This window comes from Serinus canaria, chromosome 1A (assembly GCF_022539315.1).
Source record: "Serinus canaria isolate serCan28SL12 chromosome 1A, serCan2020, whole genome shotgun sequence".
In the NCBI taxonomy this organism is placed as follows: domain Eukaryota; kingdom Metazoa; phylum Chordata; class Aves; order Passeriformes; family Fringillidae; genus Serinus; species Serinus canaria.
In genome coordinates, this window is record NC_066314.1 from 31,508,887 (window position 1) to 31,526,274 (window position 17,388).

The window sequence follows — 17,388 nt, forward strand, 5'->3', positions numbered from 1 at the left end:
TGGGAAGGCCACAACCCCTTCTAGGTTTCCCAAGAAGTTAGCCACGTGTTATGGAGTGTAGTGTATTTTTTCAAGAGATTTGAAATCTTTAGAGGGAAATCTGTACAGCATGCAAAGAAATTAATTGGCAAACCCACTAGATTTTTTTTTTAAATTTATGCTGCTTTCTTTATGTCAGAGTTGTAGTTGCAGGGTATGGTTTTTCATTGTTTCTAAGTACTAGTTACTTTGACAGAATCACCATAAACGTAGTGGAACAATAGGAAAACTATATCTGATAGAATAAGCATATTCTTAGTCTGCAGGCAAATTGATCTCTTTAGATTTTTTTAGTTCTCTTTCCCTGGGGGGTAAACATTGTGAAAACAGTTCCAGTCCTCTAGTTCCAAGATTGCATGCTTTACTGGCATCATGTTTTCCTGAGGCAAGCAGAGAGACCTGTCATACTGAAATTCCTTTTTGTAATTACATGGAAAGCCAGAATAGTCTAAATGTGACAAATTTATTTAGGGGATGAACTGAGGTGCTATATGCCAGGTAGTGTTAATAGTCATCCTGGGCCAAATTATGCAACAGTTAATACAGGACTCTCTATTGATAAAGAATTCAGCTCAGTCTCTATGGTTTAATAAAACATAAATGTTGTTATTTGTCAGGGTAGTAACTGAAAAAGACAGTTGATATTACAGATGTACCTGAATTATTATAGTACTTGGCACTTACTTGTCACTTCAGGTATCACAATACTCTCATCAAAACATGAATGTTACACAGTATCATCCAACACAAAGTTTAGGAAATGACCAACAACCTCAAAAGAATTTCCATTAGGAAGTCATTGTGGAATAGAGATGTTGTTGAAGAAGTTGGTGGCACGTGGTCTTAATGTTTTTATTCAGTGTGCGAAATATTCCAATTATATCTACAGCATGTGGAAAGCAGTAAATACCCCTAATATCCTCTGTAGCCCCAGTGAACAAGCAATTCAGCACTGAAACAGCACAAGAACTAGTCCTTGGATACATAAACAGAAATGAGAAATTGGCTCAATCTTTCTGGGTCTCCTGTAAGGAGCCTGTGAAAATACACTATTTGAGTTCCTACCTTTTCAAAGTTTGGATTGTAACCTGGGACACATTATAGAAAAACAGTTACAACCCCAGAGTAAATACATTTGCACTAATGATGGGGAGAAGAAGAGTTACTTTTTCAGAAACCCTACTCCTAGGTGCCTCAATTTGCATGCAACAACTTATGAGGGGGGACTTTATGCAGGGAGTCATGGAGTGTAGGGAAACATTCAAAGAACTAGTGATTCAAAACTGGAACAGGACAATCTGAAAACAGAGGTAAGTGTGGGAGTCTTTATGCAATTTTTTTTAAAGGAGAAGGAAGACACTGGCAGAACAACCAGCAGAGGCAAGTGTTCTGTTGACTCTGGGCTACATGCCTTCCCTGGGCTACAGAGGGAGCCAGCTGAGAGGTGCAAGGTCCCTTCCCCTTCTGGCAGGAAACTTAAGTCTGAGTTATCTGAGCCACCTGCCCCAGCTTTGAGATCTTTGAATCCATAAACAGCCTGTTCTTTTGAGAGGAATGTTCCTCCCTCTTTAGACCTAACTGTACCCATTAAAAATCGCTTAGAAGTTTTGAGTGGAAGCCTGCATACATACGTATTTGCTCTGAGCCCACCATGGTTTGAGAGAAGGCCTTTACTCACTAGTGTTATAATTCATTAACAGGGAATAAAACCCATGCTCTTGTTCAGCACAGTGAATGGCATGACTTTTCTTCCCTTCTTTCACCATGGCTTCCAACTTAAACACATGAAGCCACTCCAAACCCTCTGTTAGACTGTCCTGGTTCTGGCCAAGGACATGAGGGATAAAGCCTGGAGCCATGTGTGCATAGCCAAGCCATTGTGCATTCCATATTATCTTACATCATGGCCAGGGGCAGGGAGAGGGCTCTTGTTTGACAGGACAGGGCAGGAATTCGTTTTCCAGGGAGAAGTGGGGTAACAATTGTCCTGACTAGAGGGTTTCTCTACCATTGTTTTCCATTGTTTTGGGCTTGGGGGGAAACAAAGCATGAGGAGGGGTGGAGGGACAATTTTTTGTCTTGGAGCTGTGCAGCACCAGGTTGGATAGCTCAGTTATACATTTTTTGTATGTGAACCACCCACCTTTTAAATACTTTTGTTATTAATAGTGTTGCTGATATTGTTAATTTTCTTATCTCATTGCTGTTTCCAGTAAGCTGTTCTTAGCTCAGGATCTCACTCTTTTTTTCTCTCACTAGAGAGGTGAGGAAGATGAGCGCCTGTGTGGGGCTTAGTTTTCAGCTGGGGTTAAATCATGAAAAGGCTTTTATCATTTCCTCCAAGTAACACTTTCCCCCCATTACAGCCTATACCAAAACATACATCTCCCTTTTCCTTCTTTCTTTTCCATTCTGGAGGAGCATCCTTGCCTCTCCAGGACAATTTCTGTTAAAACACAGTGACCCATTCAGACATGCCCCTGTTGAAAAATTAGTAATTCCTTAAAAATGAAAATAAAACCTACATATGGTGCAATTGGTAAGAGGTCTGCAACCAGCTCTGGAGGCATAAAGGCATTTTCCACAACACAATGAATGATGTCTGGAAAGACTTCAGATGAGCTGTGCTTGTTTTCAACATCTGTCAACGTTCTAAAATACATATTATGCTCTGGGTATTGTATAAATGTGTCTTTTGCCTGAGAAGAAAGTCTGCCAACACAAGGGACAGTAATTACTGATTCTGTATCATCTATATCTATTAAAAGCAAATACAAATAACATATTGATTTTAGGTATAGGAAATAATGTCTTAGCAGATGTCTTCAGAAAATTTAACCGTAGCTATTAACATAATATTTTTGAGATAAGGCAGCGCAGATTAAAAGATAAATCAAAGAAGGCTGTGGTACTACTTAATATGGGAAGTATTATTCTATCCTCTATGTAATCTTTGAAATTCTGTTTGGTATATATCACAGTCAGTTGGAAATTGTAATTTAGGAAGCTCATTTATATGATGCACATTATTTCTGTAATATCAGAGAGGAAGAAATAGTGCAGAACTGTGAATGTATGTAAAAACAATGAATCACACAAAGACAAGCCTAAAGTATGTACAAGCCTATTCTGCGTGAATAGAAAAAAGAAATGTAATGAGAAAGTAGCTGTAGGATACTACTAAGGAGGTGGTAAAGGATTTCAAAAAGGAGCAGTGTCCTATGGTTAAAAAGAGCAACTACTGCAAAAGTCATTAACAGGCAACCAGAAATTAAAATCTTTGATAGTGGTGGTTTGTCTTGCAGAGATACAACAAAAATAAATTTGGTTTCTAGCAATGGATTTAACTTCATAGTGAAAGATAATGGTAAACCAGTAGAAACAGTCTAGAGGTGATTCCAACACATTATAAGGATCGGGAACTGAGTTCCTAATAATTTTTAGGAACTAGTTTACAAAGGAAGGTTTGAAATGTCCTGAAGGGGGAAAAAATGATTCACAGAATCAATGAGATTGGAAAAGACAGCACCATATAAACTAGATCATGGCATTAAATGCCATGTCCAGTCTTTCCCTAAACACCTCCAGGGACAGGGACTGCGTCACCTCTCTGGGCAGCCCATTCCAATGTCTAATCACCCTTTCTTGTGAAGAAATTCTTCCTGATGTCAAACCTAAACCTCCCCTGGCACAACTTAAGACTATGTCCTCTTATCCTGTCACAAGCTGCCTGGGAGAAGAGGCTGACCCCCACCTGGCTAAAACCTCCTTTCAGGTAGTTGTAGACAGTGAGTGACGCCTGAGCCTCCTCCAGGCTAAAGAACCCCAGCTCCCTCAGCTGCTCATCACAGGACAATGAAGTGTCAATTTCTTTGACATTCTACCGTTGGTAAGGCTGGTTCTGGCTTTCTGTGATCTTGCCTCCAACAAACTAAGACATTCAAGCCCACCAGACATTTGTATCACCCATGACAAAGTGTGGCTAAGTGGGTCAGGAGTAGAGCCATTTGGTAAAGAATCTATCAATACTTAGTACATGTTAACTTCTAATTTTATAATTCTATTGTTTATCAAATGTTCTTAGATCATGGCATGGTTTAGTTATGACTCCAGCAGGGAAGCAAGGCCCTTAGAAATAAACAGCCATAGGAATCTATTGATGATCATGCTGTCAAAGGGAAATAAGGTTTTGGACTGGCTGAACAAGTTTTACATCCCACTTAATGATCTGTTTAATTGCTGCAGGGCTTGGCTCTCAGGTGGAACAGTGAGTATTCAGACCTGGAATTTCCTATGCTCTAGCCAGCAGGTAGCCAAGAGCACATCCATGTGTGAGGAGACAGAATGTTAAGGTGGTAAGGATGGTCAGTGTTGGGTTTTTCTATGTAAGTCAAGTAGCATCTCCACCTCTGTTTCTCTTTTTTTCTACACTTGACAAAAAAAAAAGTATAATGAATGGGCTGCATTACACATCATGCAGGAAAGTCACAGATGAACAGATATTATTTCTGTTATTTGTGTAAGGTAATGAAAAACAAATTCAGTTTAAAGCACAGAGTAATGTTTCTTTCCCAGGCCAGCCACATACTTTCCGTGTGAACTGGAAAGTACAAAGGGCATGGGAGATGCTGATAGTATTTTGTGATTACCACGTCTCTATTGGTCTGTTGTTACCTTGCCAGCTATAACACAGCAATAAATTAATTCAAGCGTTGGACAGCAGTTCTTTCTCACAAAAGGTGTTACCAGGTTCAGCTGATTCAATTACCAGCACACGAAAGGCCAATTAAAAAAAAACAACAACAAAATAAACTCCCACTGCTTTGAGAATCTGTTTGGACAAGATTCAATCAGGAGAATTTGGAAAAGCAGCTTTGCTGGCTGGTTACATGAGAGTCTTGGAAGCATCTAAACCTCTGGTCAAGAGATTTGTGTGTAGGCCCTGGAGTTGCGCACTCAACAGGAAATCACTGCCGATTACCTAGTACACATCACAGGTCTGACACTTTGGGCATTGCTGCTTAACACTGCTGTAAGTGACCCTAAACAAAACGTGACATAATTACCAATGGTTTGCTAACGGCAAAGAGGATGAACCCAGAGAGCAGCTGGAATTGCTTTTTTAGTTGACCAAATGAAATAAAATGTGTATTAACTGTAAGCATACAAAAAAATGGGTACTAACATGTAAACATATGCTCACATCTATGCAGAAAGGAACACAGGCTAAATTAATGAGGAGTTTGCACTGGGAAACACACTGTTCAGTTTGCTGGTAGATCTAACTTCCTTGCACAGCCACAGCCTAAAGGAACAAGGACTTCATTTCTATTCTGTAAAAAAAACCCTGAAGAATACCATATACTAGGGGGAAGTTTATTACTTCTTTTAACCCATTTGTGTCACAACAAGTACTCTCTTGGCCCACTTCTTTGGTCTTAACTTAAGGAGCTACTGAAGTGTTCACATAGTAAAGAGCTTCTTTGTGCTTATACAGACCAATACAATGCATAGTTTTTAAAAAAGGCTAGAGGACATATTTGGTATTAATCCATCTCTCACTGTCTTTTAATTTAAAATTTAACTTTGTCTTTTGATGTCAGTATCTATGGTCAATCTGAGACAAAATTTTCTCCATGGTGATTCTTAACTCTGCAGGACAAAAAATCACCAGAGACGTCTGCAAACACCTTCACTTTTCCACACAATTGTTTTTTCATCTCCTGAAGTTAGTTTAGTACTGTCACTACTTACAGAAGTATACAGGAAGGTTGGTAAAGTGAACTCAGAGTGAACTCCCAGCTCTTCCCATAACGATGAAACCAATTCATTGCCACAGTGAATGAAATCTGATAGTTTTGCCTCTGTACAGCATGATGACAGAACCCTGTTCTCATATACAAAGCCTGCATCTGCATACATCTACCAGGATAGGCTATAACTAGGACTAAACACCTGAAATTAATACAGTTGAATGCTATCCCATGTTTAATCCAATTAAAAGGACTGATGTGCATCATTTGGAATGAACAGGAGGTAACTTAATGAGTCACAATAGGTCTCATGAGCATTTTTGTTGCTAATTAGGGCCATAAAGCTACAGGGAATTATTTCAATCACCCACTGCCCATCACAAAATAACATATAATTTAATAACAGAGCAAACCACGTCATAATAATTGCAGTGCAACACAAAGTTAGCTTAAAAGCTCAGAGATGTGCCTGAGAAGAAGGCAAATGTACTATTCCTGATTAAGTCAGCCTAACAGCTAACTAGCATTCTTAACTTGCTGGTCAAAAATGTGCCCTCAGAAATGTCCACAAATGCTGCGCCACCTTCTGAATCAAAAGTGACTTGAATTGTAACCAGGGTATCGAAGTGCACAAAAGACTGGCAAGCATTTCTGCTGAGGGTTAGGACTGCATGCAAGAGAATATATTGCAATGAAATGCAACTGCAGAAGTCAGATTCACGATCAAATCAGTGTCACTTAAAAGGATCCTGGCTAGTTTAAACAGTTTAACTGCACTGATTTAGATTAACTGATAAATCTCTGCATTTACAAAAGGCATATATCAAAATGATAAGAAAGATGACCTTGTTGTTTAAGAGACATGTCTGAGATTCAGGCACATGTTCCCAATTCTGGTATTCAGCAGATCCCAAAGAGTTTTCAATTCTACAACTAAAAGAATTCTACAAACTGTAAGATTAATTTCCAAATTCATTAACAATGTGGCAGTATTTGGCTGGCAATGCTGAGCAGACTGAGTGTCTAAGCTGGTAGTTGAAAAGATATGTATGATCAATGTAAGTGATATCAAATGTGCAAACAAGCAGACAAGTAGATTCAGGGAATAGCAACGTGTCCATGGCTTACTATACAGTAAATCTGTGGAAAAATCTAAACAACAATCATTAAAGCTTACCTAAGAAATACATGTGCATAGCCAATAATTAATTAATTAATTCTCCCAGCTAATCATTCATGTTTCTTATTAAGGTATTTGGACTGGTGTGTGAATTGCATGAGGCCTGAAGCCCAGAGCAGATGCACTAAGATGGGAAAATCCTTAGGAAAATGCTTTTTGGTTAAGCACATAAATTGTTCTACTGAAGACAATAGTCTTGTTCTTTTGTTGCTGGTTTGTTTTTAAGTAAGCATAGAAAAATTGAAGCTTTTACGAATAAACAAACCAATGCACTTTGAAAATATAACAATGTTATAGAATCATGTTTGCTTTTACTGGACACAGGGGTGAAACCCTAACTAATTTTTACTTGTCTAAAGGCACATAAAGCTTGACTATCTAATTCAATGCAGCAGCATTACACACAGTTTTAAAAACTCACATCCATGTATCCAGTTCTGCCATGCTAACAGCCATTATATTGAAAACAACACAAAAATAAAGATCTTAAAATAACAAATTACTTAGAAAACAAGTCTGCACTCTTTGCTTCAGAAAGCAACCCTAAAGATTTATGTACACAGGTACAGTCAATGCTGTGCCAGTGGGAGCCTGTTTACTATATCATTTGCAATGGTTCTCCCAGTAAATTATCTCAACATACAAGTAGGAATGCTCAAATTTATGAAATCGTTTTACTTTTTCATTACGAGACAAAAACCTCAAAATATTAGAACATTGTCCGAGTAAGACTGAACACTTTCAGGAAAGTCTGAAGAAAAGCTGTTACTTAAAATTTTTTATATTGAATGGCAGTTAAAATTTGTCCTTTATTTGGCCTCTTCTTAATTTTCCATTCAAGTCTCCCAGGTTGGACCAAAATCTCTGTGAAATGTTAATTGTTATGGTGAATGATGAATGGTATCCTCCAGAACGAAGCCCCCAGGCAACCATAAGGCCTAAGCTCTCCTGCATTACAAGCAAAAGATACTGAAGAGTGTGTGCTAGTTGTTCAGGAGTCAGCTTTAGAAATGGGTTAAAAATTACTGGTATGGAATTCTAAGGGACACTGCTGGTGGCATGGAAGGTACCTGGGACCCAACCATTTCTCGTTTTTTCCCTGCGTGTATTTATCTTAAAGCCTCTCAATGAAAGGTTCACCCTCGCTTCGCTTAGAGGAGAGCACGGCGCGCTGCGTACGCACACGGGCCAAGGAGGGCACAAAGCATCACTCTTGCTGAAGAACCACAGAATAATGGGCAAGGCTGGAAGGGACCACTTTGGGTCACTTCGTCCAATCTCCGTGCTCAGGCGGGGTCACCCCAGAACACATGGCATAGGATTGTATCCAGACGGTTCTTGAATCTCTCAGCGAGGGAGACTCCGCAAACTCTCCGGGCAATCTCTTTCAGTGCACACTCGCTCGCATTGGAAAGAAAGCAAGAACTTCAGGATTCAAAAGAAAAACAGTATACCTCGCTTTCTGCTTTTTTCAATCAAACGTTCCTGACAGACGGACTTGGCCAGAGGGGACCGACCCCTACAGCCCTGCAGCCGCTCGGGCTGGTGGCTGCTGAAGCCCAAAGAGCTTCGCCACCTCCTTCCTCAGTGACCCTTCGCGAACGCCGCAGTTTGTCCCCTCCCCACGGCAGCTCCCCCCGCCTCGGCCCATGTCCCAGCGCCTCGCCTGCCCCTTCAAGCCGACCCAGTGACACTGCGGGGAAAGGACCCCGAGGAAAGAGCCCTGCTCCCCGGGCCGCGCCCGGCCCAACCCGGCAGGACGGGTCCGGGTGCGCCTCCCTCCGTCCCTCCCTCCCTGCCGGCGGCCGCCGCTCTCCCCGCCCCCGGCCGTGTGTGCGGAAGCTGCCGGCGCCCGGGATTGTGGGAGCGGGGGGGACGCGGTGCGGGGAGGGGACGCGGCCGGGGCCGGAGGGTTCCGGTGCGGGGCGCAGACGTGTCGGCCGGGGCCGCGGTGCGACCGGCGCTGCCTCTGCCCGCTCGGAACAGCGCCCGGCCCGGGGCCGGCCCGGCGGCGCCATGGCCGGGACCAGCAGCCCCGAAGCCGTGAAGAAGCTGCTGGAAAACATGCAGGGAGACCTGCGGGCCTTGAGCCTGGAGTGCCGGAAAAAATTCCCCCCCGTCAAGGAGGTGAGTGGTGCTGAGCCGAATCAAGCCGGGCCATGCTGGGCTGAGCCGGGCTGTGGACGCCGTTCCGGAGGGGCCTCTATGGCCCCGGGGCCGGGCCGGAGCGGAGCTGCCGGCGAGCCCGTGCTCCGGTACCCAGCCCGGTGCCGTTCCCGGTGAGCTGCGACCTCCACGGCCGCGGGCTGTGCATAGCCGTGGCTGTGCCCAGGTGTGGCTGTGCCTGTCGCGTGTTCTCTGGCTGTTGTTGTCAGTGCGCTGCCGAGGCGGGGGCCGTGGGCCGGGCTGTGCCCCTCGGGACGCGGGGCTGGCGGACAGACCGTCTGTTGACGGGCGAAGCGGGGGCGGCCCCTCGGCGCCTTCGGGGGGAAGACACAAAGTTCGGCTTGGCTGTCTCGGCACCACAGAGCGAGCGAAAGTCGCCGGAGGCGAGCTCGGCGCTGGGGCTTGGCCGCCCCGAGCGAGCGGGGAGCCCGCCGGGCCGGCTGAGGCCGAGGAGGGCCGCGCTCAGCCCCGGCCGGCCCTGCGGCTGCGGTGGGAGCCAGCGGCCCCGCAGGTCTCCCCTCGGGTCTGTGCCTTGCCCCTCTCTCGAAGGCTGTGCTGCCCGGGCCGGCGTGCCTTGTTCCTCACCACTGCACACCCGTGACTGCCGGTGCGAGCTCTGACGGTCTCTCCTCATCGCTGCATGCGTCGTTTTGGGGTTGTGTGGCTTTCCAGCGGTGTGGGAACGACCGAGGAAGCTTGGGAGACACAGAAGTTTGGGTTACTTTTTTCTTCTCTCTACTTAAGAAACCCTTTAATATACTCATTACAGTAGGGCTGTGTATTTTGCTTTTGAAACCTGAGTTTATGCTGTGCAGCCTGAGACGTCAGTAATCTCGGTGAGCAGGATTATTTTAATTGAAGAAGAATCCAAATTTTTTTTTGCTAACTGAAAATATACTTTTTAACCATATGTTTTTCCCTTGTTTTTATACAGTCAGTTTGACTTTTTCCCTATCAGCAGTTTGCTGCTTGCCGTTTAAAAAGTTTTTCTATGAACTAGCGGGAGGAAAAATCCTAAACAATTAAGATGCAGACCCAGAAGCATATAAGAAAGGCATTGCATGTGTTATGTGACTTAAGTTCCAATTAAGTGATATCATATTTAATGTTGTACGAAGTAATATACACTTTAACATCTGAATTGAAGCTAATGACTGCTTGTTTTGGTAGACATGAAGTGACACACTGTAGCAGAGCATGTTGTGTACTATTTTAGTTTGCAGAGGAAAGCTAGTGTGTTTGTGAAATTTTCTGTCGTCACAGAAAAACGAGAGAAGGAAAAAGTTGTGATCAGTCCAGACGAATTGTGTGGTCACATGTAAATAAGAAAAAGCTGTAGTCAGTAGAACAGAAATTTCTGTGTGTTTGGAGGGAGATGGGAGTGCTGCTTGCACTCCCTTCTGTGTATGACTGTGTGACTCTTGTTTAGTCTCTGAACAAGTTTCCCCACTGTGTTAATATTTATTTTCCTTGAGATCTACAAAGGAGTTGGGCAGTGTCATTCATAAGCTAGTATTTTTAGTAATGCTTCATTAAGTTTGCCATGGCTGAATATTGCAGTAACTACTGCATGTACTTCATACTTGTTTAGCACGTTTATCATATTCTTGTGTAAGCTCAACCTTTGTGTTGTTTGCTTTAAATTCACAGCAATTTGTATAGCTTTCTTCATTAAAAGCACTAAACAAACTTTTCCACAATTATTTGGGATTTGGATAGGTTTATTGGAATAGTACTGGAAGATGTTAAGATTTTTATAAGGAGGTGGGACTTTCTGCTGGGAGTTGTGTGCTCTTACAGAAACTCTGAGATGAAAGCAGTCTTACAGTAGGATGTATGATAAAGTTGCAGGAAATGATCTTACTTCCTCACTTCTGGAAGCCCTTTTTTTGTTCTAGTTTTAAAGAAAATGGTTGTCCTCTTTTTTTGTCAAATCTCAGCTGCTTAAAGAGATATTTTAATTGCATACTTTTGGTCTAATTGTGATTAGATTTGATTAGAATGAACAGAGGAATGGCATATTCTTCTTACTGGCTTGAGACAGCACCAGTTTTTTAAACCATGTTTAAAAAACTGGCTTTTAAAAACAAATTCATACTACTTACGAGCTCACTTTTTAACACTCAGTGTAACTAAACTCTCCCACATGAACTGTAATTTATGAGTTTGTATTGCAGTTGGTGTGTATGCTTTCACATCACTTAATGAGCTTACTGCACTGGGATAAAACTATTGTTAAACTCCTAGTCCCAAATTAATAGTTATGAGATGTATATCATAGTTGTTAGATTTGATTGGTACTTTATAAAGGTAAACTGCTTCTCATAATCTTTCTAGTGTCTGACATAGTCAAAGATTTTGCTCACAGTTGTTATCTTCAGCCACTTCTAAAATGGATTCTCTGTTCTGGTTTTCTTGTTTTGTTTTTATATTAATAGTATTAAAATTGTACAAAGTGAATTTAGCTGATATGTTTGCTGTGATAAAAATACTAATGTACTTCTCAGCTCTTCTTGTTGCTCAGATGACTAACCTCAATAAATTCTTTAACCAATACTGTAAGGATTTAGACCAGTTGTATGATCAGAAAAATAGAGCCTGTTTTATTAAAAGGGGTTTAGTTTTCACTCTTTAAACACCTTTCTAAGGCATATGTTATTACAGAATTATGCAGTATCTCTTAGGTTCAGAGACACCAAAACAATATTAAATGATTCTTTGAGCAGGCATGTATATGATGCAGCTGAAGAAGTTTACTGGAGTTTTTTTTTTTGGAGGAGGGTGAGGGTGGGGTTTGTATGCAGAAGAGAAGGGGACAACCAACCAAGGGATGTAGATCTTATCCTCAGAAAGTGAGTTCTTAATGAAACCTTATTGAAAATGGAACTTGAACTCTTTGATGTTTTGAGGACTTTAATTTAATTTTTTCTGTTACTCTGAGTCTGTAAGGTTTTCTCAGTAGGTTGCGTTTATGTGAAAATTGTGTAGTTGTAAGACCAGTAACTCACAGCTGTGGAGTCTGAGGTTTTTGCTGACTTCCATAACCTGTTAAAAAACGTTGAAATTAGTGAGTTACTCCCAGTGTTAAACTTGGGACACAAATATGGCCAACTTCCTTCCCCTTAGAGCTTTTAACTGAGAAATAACAGGATGTTGACTCCATAGTATCCGTATGTTGTCTGTGCTCTATGTTAACAAATAATACCCAAGTACGATTTTCCTAGGTTATGCCATTTAAGGCTTTAAAAATAGGACCTGCAGAAAGAACCTGAAATTGTATTGCTGACAATGTTTGGGGTTTAAATAACTTAACAGACTTATTTTTCTTAAGGGTATGAGGAATACCAGTTCTTATTACAGTTGAAGCCATTTCTCTTTGTTGCTAGATGTTTTTTATGTTTGATACTTCCTCAGATCAGCACTGACTACAGAAGTGTACTAGGCATGAATGCTGTACACTGTGACCAAGAAGTGATATGGTGATCATGTCTCTGATATGCCAAATCTGTTTATACTGGCAGACATGCAAATAATGACATTGCTGAAAAATGTGTTTGTATTTTCATGATGTGTTTCTGTTGCCTAATTAGAAAAGTAGATGCCAGCCATGGATGGGATAGAAGCTCTAAGGGAAGTATAAATAAAACACTGTATTTTGAAGTTTGAAATTACAGAGGATGAAACAGTCTTTGGTACAGGCATCAGTCCTGTTGATGTTACCTCAAATAATCTGGTGTTTCTCCTAGAAAACAATACTACTTGGTCATTAACACGTAATTTTTAATACAGTGGGCTCTGAGGTTTGCTCTGTACTAGAGAGTATTGCAATGCTGCCTATGCTGCACTGAATTGCATACTGCACACACAGAGCCTTATAAACTGTTTTGACCTGCTAGTGACTGGAGTTTTGGTATTGTGTGGTGCATTTGTGGAAAGCTGGTGGTGCTCTCCTCAGTGGACTGAAGAATTTTCTCTTATCACTGATTTGAAAATGGTTTAGTGTCCTCAATAGGTTTACCTGCTGTTTCTTATTACAGAATGAAAATACTGCTCAGCAAACTGCATCTGATGTGGTTAGATAATTCCACTGCATTAAAAACTTAGAAATACAAGGGGGAAATACTTATGATTGGCAGAAGTAATGGAGTTAAAATGAGAAATAAGTATACCCAAAAGTTTCTTGCAGCCTGAATTCCAGTTGTATGTAAGTCTTTGTTGTTTACACAGTTGCAATCAAGCAGTCACAGCTTGATTGTAGGCTTGTAGTCTCTGTGTTGTCTCAGGTTTTTTCTTTCCTTTTAAACCTCAGTAAAAGCAAAGTGAGTTTAGAAAAATACCACCAAAAAATAACTCTTATCCAGCTCCCTGCACAGCTTCAGGCACATCTGTTCTGGTAGGAGAGGGGAAAGCAAAGGGCTGGCAGTGTTGGGGCAGACAGGGACTACTGCATCATCCCTTGGGAGGATCAGCTTGGCCTGGGCCAGGGCATGCCCTTTTCTTGGCAGTTGTGTAATGGGTTGCAGGTGCCTGTATGTTTTAGGGTGTTTGTTGCTGTAATAGGGCTGGAAAAGAAGCTGTATTTGACTTGCCTCTACTGGAAGAGCATCACAGAATTAGCTTTGAATATTTTGGTCAGTAGAAGTGCTCTCTTGAGTCTCTTAGAAGAAAGCTTTTGGTAGCCTCACTGCGCTGTTTCTTTACCCGATCCTTGTTTGAATGAGCAGCATTGCTTTTACTTAGCTCCTTAGTGAGTTGTGCACCTTTGGCACATAGACATCTTTTTGAAACTGTATTGTAATTTGTTGTATCTAGGAAAAAGAATAGAATCCAATTTTGCAATCTTATTTTTTCTTCTTTTATAAGTAACTCTTCTTGCAGGCAAGTAACCTTACAAAGCTCATAGGGCAAAAGTTAAAAAGGTAGGATTTGAGTGACTTCTGGACAAAGCAAACTTTAAATTATTTAATTACAGTATATGTGGTGTGGACTAGCCTGAGGCAAGAGATAAGATTTGCCCTTACTGAGAAGCTGTGTGTTGTGTTGTGTGAAGACATGCATTATGCTACATTTCTTCCTTTGGAGTCCAGTCTTGTTTGCATTGATTGGCATACATGACAGTTCAGTCCCCTGGGTTAAATCATTCTTGTTTAGGAATTATATGCCAAACACATTTTAAAGCTAATGTAATTGGGAAGCTTGTCCTTTTTAGAGAACCTCTGATGTCGTTGGGTAGCTGTGTGAAACTAAACATGAGGATGTATTGTTAAAGGTAAACACTCATTAAAAAGATAAAGATCAGTTAATTTAGTATATAATGTCAAAGTGATCATTAGGACTCCTAATGCAACTGGAAGGAACAGCTAAAATGTGTGAATATTTGTTAGCTGTTTGTTCTGTAATGGTAATAATATTTCAGAAATTTTGTTGAATATAGTGCAGTGGACATATTGCAGAAGGCTAAGAAAGAAAATTACATACTGAGCTATCTTGTGATATGAGCATCTGAGTCACTTGATGTACTTCTAGCATTGAATAGTTTCTGAGTGCTCTGCATTCATGCTACTTAGTGGTAAAAGGATGAGCCAAATGAACCTAGGAAAGAAGACATAGACCATTTTCTGTAGGAGTAACCAAGTTTTGGGGTTTCCTGCTTTATTTTTTGAATAAAATGGTTTAAGTAATTCTGACACTATAGCCCACAGGGAATTCAACTTACACTGGACTTTCCATGTTGCTTTATTTTCAGGTCTTCACAACACTAAAAGGGTGAAAACTAGAGGGTTTTTTTTGTTTGTTGTTTTTTATAATGGGTATTCACTTGACTAATATTTTAAGGGTTCTTTTGAAATAGAGAAACAATGCTCTGTAAAATGTATGTAGTCATACTTAGGCAGCTTGCACTGAAGCATGTGTTTTGTGCGTGTGACTGGAGATTACTTTGTAGCATTCTTGAGTTGCCGGCCCATAGCTGAGCTGGTAACTTGAAACCAGTAATCCCTAATATCTCTTTTAGTTTCTTTTATAATTTCTGATCTTTACCATTTGCTGTGTCTGCTAGCTTCATGTTTGGAGTTCATTAATTTTGCAGTGGTTTTTATTTAATATTGACCTTTAGGCAGTAGTATATTTTCAAAATTATGTTTTTAAAAGTAAATTCTTACATTTATAGGGCAAAACATCTATTCAGATGTGTTCTAAGCTTCATGGTCCATTGTAGATCATAAGTTTCATGTGATCATTTTAGTCTATGAATAGAAATGTCAGGTGTTCTGAAGTGATTCACATAAGGCACACAGGTCAAGTTTCTTCATCATGTAATGCCTTGAAATTTAATGAATCAATAAAATTATTAAAAGTTTCAATATATCAGTCTGTCTTTCTGCTTTCCAAGTTACACTTTTCAATGCAGGATAAAGTTGCCTGATGTGTCTGAGCTTCACTGTTTATGCAGAACACCTACACACTAGGTGTTCTGCATTGCCTCTTGAGATACAATAATGTTTCTTCCTTGGCTTCCAGCCTCTGGTCCAGAAGAGCTTGGGTTTTCTGCTGTCTGCGTGTAGTTGTCTTGGATACAGAGGCCTAAGCTTTGACCTCTGCATTGAGCCCCTGCTAGTGGGTCAGCTGAATTAGCTTAAGGAGAGGCTTTAAGAATTAAGGGGCATTCAGGAGAGCCAATCTCCATTGTAATGGGAGTCTAAATATTTAAATTTGTGCATATTAATCTCTGATTTAATTACCATCTGCCTCCCATGGCTTCTTGAATATTATACAGGAAACTTGTAGCAGAAGTTGGAAATCCTTGGCGACTCCAGTTCTGAACTAGTGCCTAAACATCAACTGTTGATTCTCTTTACCAGGTGTCTGGCAAATGGACATTGCTGACTGAATATAGTACTTGTGGCAAATCCTCAAAAGTTGCCTGGTCCCATCTGTTGTGCTCAACAAACTGAAGGCAACTTTAGTTTGAACTTCAAATGTATGTCTCCTAAAGCTCTGAAACAGGATGTTGTTTTATTTTTAACACAGAATGATAATTGCTGTGTCAAAAGTATGTAACTACATATCAAGTGCAGTGCTCTGTTTCAGTGGTTTAAAATCAATTATGTGGTACTTGAACTGATCACTCAGAATCCTCTTCATGCTGGACACAGGCTCTCTCAGAATACCCTTATGCTACATAGGTATCTAATGTATTATACACATTTGATATATACATGTATATAATGTATTATATACATTAGATACCTGTGTAGTGTAAGGATATCCTGAGAGATATTATGTATAATATACATACTATTGAGGTTTCCGTATAATTTATATAGAATACGGTACAACATATGAGGTACATCCTTGTTCCCTCTGTTGAAGAGAGAAGAAGAACTTAAAAATTTGTTGCTGAGTGGCCTGTGTTTCTTCTCTTTCAGATGTTAGCTTTTTTTGGCTTTCTGTCTACATTAGTGCTGTTTGGTAATGAGTTGTTTTATGTTATGCCTTGTGATTTGATCTGTTAATTTATATGCGATGCTCTTTCCAGCTGAGGTGTAGTATTTTGACTGTCAAATGAAAACTTGTGGTAGTGAGTATTTGTATTTGAATGTCTTTATGTTCACATCAAGTGAGTCAGCTCCAGAGACAGCAGCTCTGTAGCACGTCAGATAACTCTGGCAATTCTCCTGGCATTAGTGATGGTTAAACTTAGGATTCTGAATGGGCTACTGGTACTGCAAACGGACAATTTCAGGAGATTAATGGGCCAGAGGAGTAGTCATTCCTGTCAAGTTTGAAGGAGCACTCTGAGTATGAGAGCAACTAATATAGTTGCACTAAAGCTGGAAATGAACAAGGTTGTGTGTTTTTGAAAAACAAAAAAGACGACTACAATATCCTAAATCTTCAGCTGGAGAAGAAAGTGTCTGATAAAATCTGTTAAAGCTTCTTTTTTCTAATTTATGATAATTTTGTAACAAAGTGCTAAATTGTTCAGTGTAATAAAACCCTGTGAGTGCACAGCAATATCGGATCAAGACTGGCATTTTGCCAGTTTAAATTACATGTAAAATGAGTATATATAAAAGAGAAGGGTCAAACTAGGGGTTGTACTCACGGGGAGGAAGATAAAAATACAGGAGGCAAGTACATTGCTTTTTCACACAAATGTGGTACACTTGAGTGCTTTCATGAGACTGATTTAGTGAGGAGTTTTTAGTGTGTTCTTTTTAAGTAATAGTTTAGCAGTACAGTAATGGT

At 40.6% G+C, this 17,388-nt stretch overlaps 1 protein-coding gene across 3 annotated transcripts in view; it reads left to right on the forward strand.

Moving 5' to 3' along the window:
- Window positions 1-8,832: 8,832 nt before the first annotated feature.
- MON2 (MON2 homolog, regulator of endosome-to-Golgi trafficking) overlaps window positions 8,833-17,388 on the forward strand; it is a 66,566-nt gene continuing 58,010 nt past the window's right edge. For 2 of the 3 annotated variants that reach the window (XM_009095050.4, XM_018919671.3), the window contains exon 1: window positions 8,834-9,099. In XM_009095050.4, the coding sequence (XP_009093298.2) occupies window positions 8,989-9,099 (111 nt within the window). In that variant the 5' untranslated portion in view covers window positions 8,834-8,988. Of the gene's footprint in view, window positions 9,100-17,388 lie in introns of all 3 variants that reach the window. The other variant, XM_050988036.1, reaches the window with a different exon arrangement.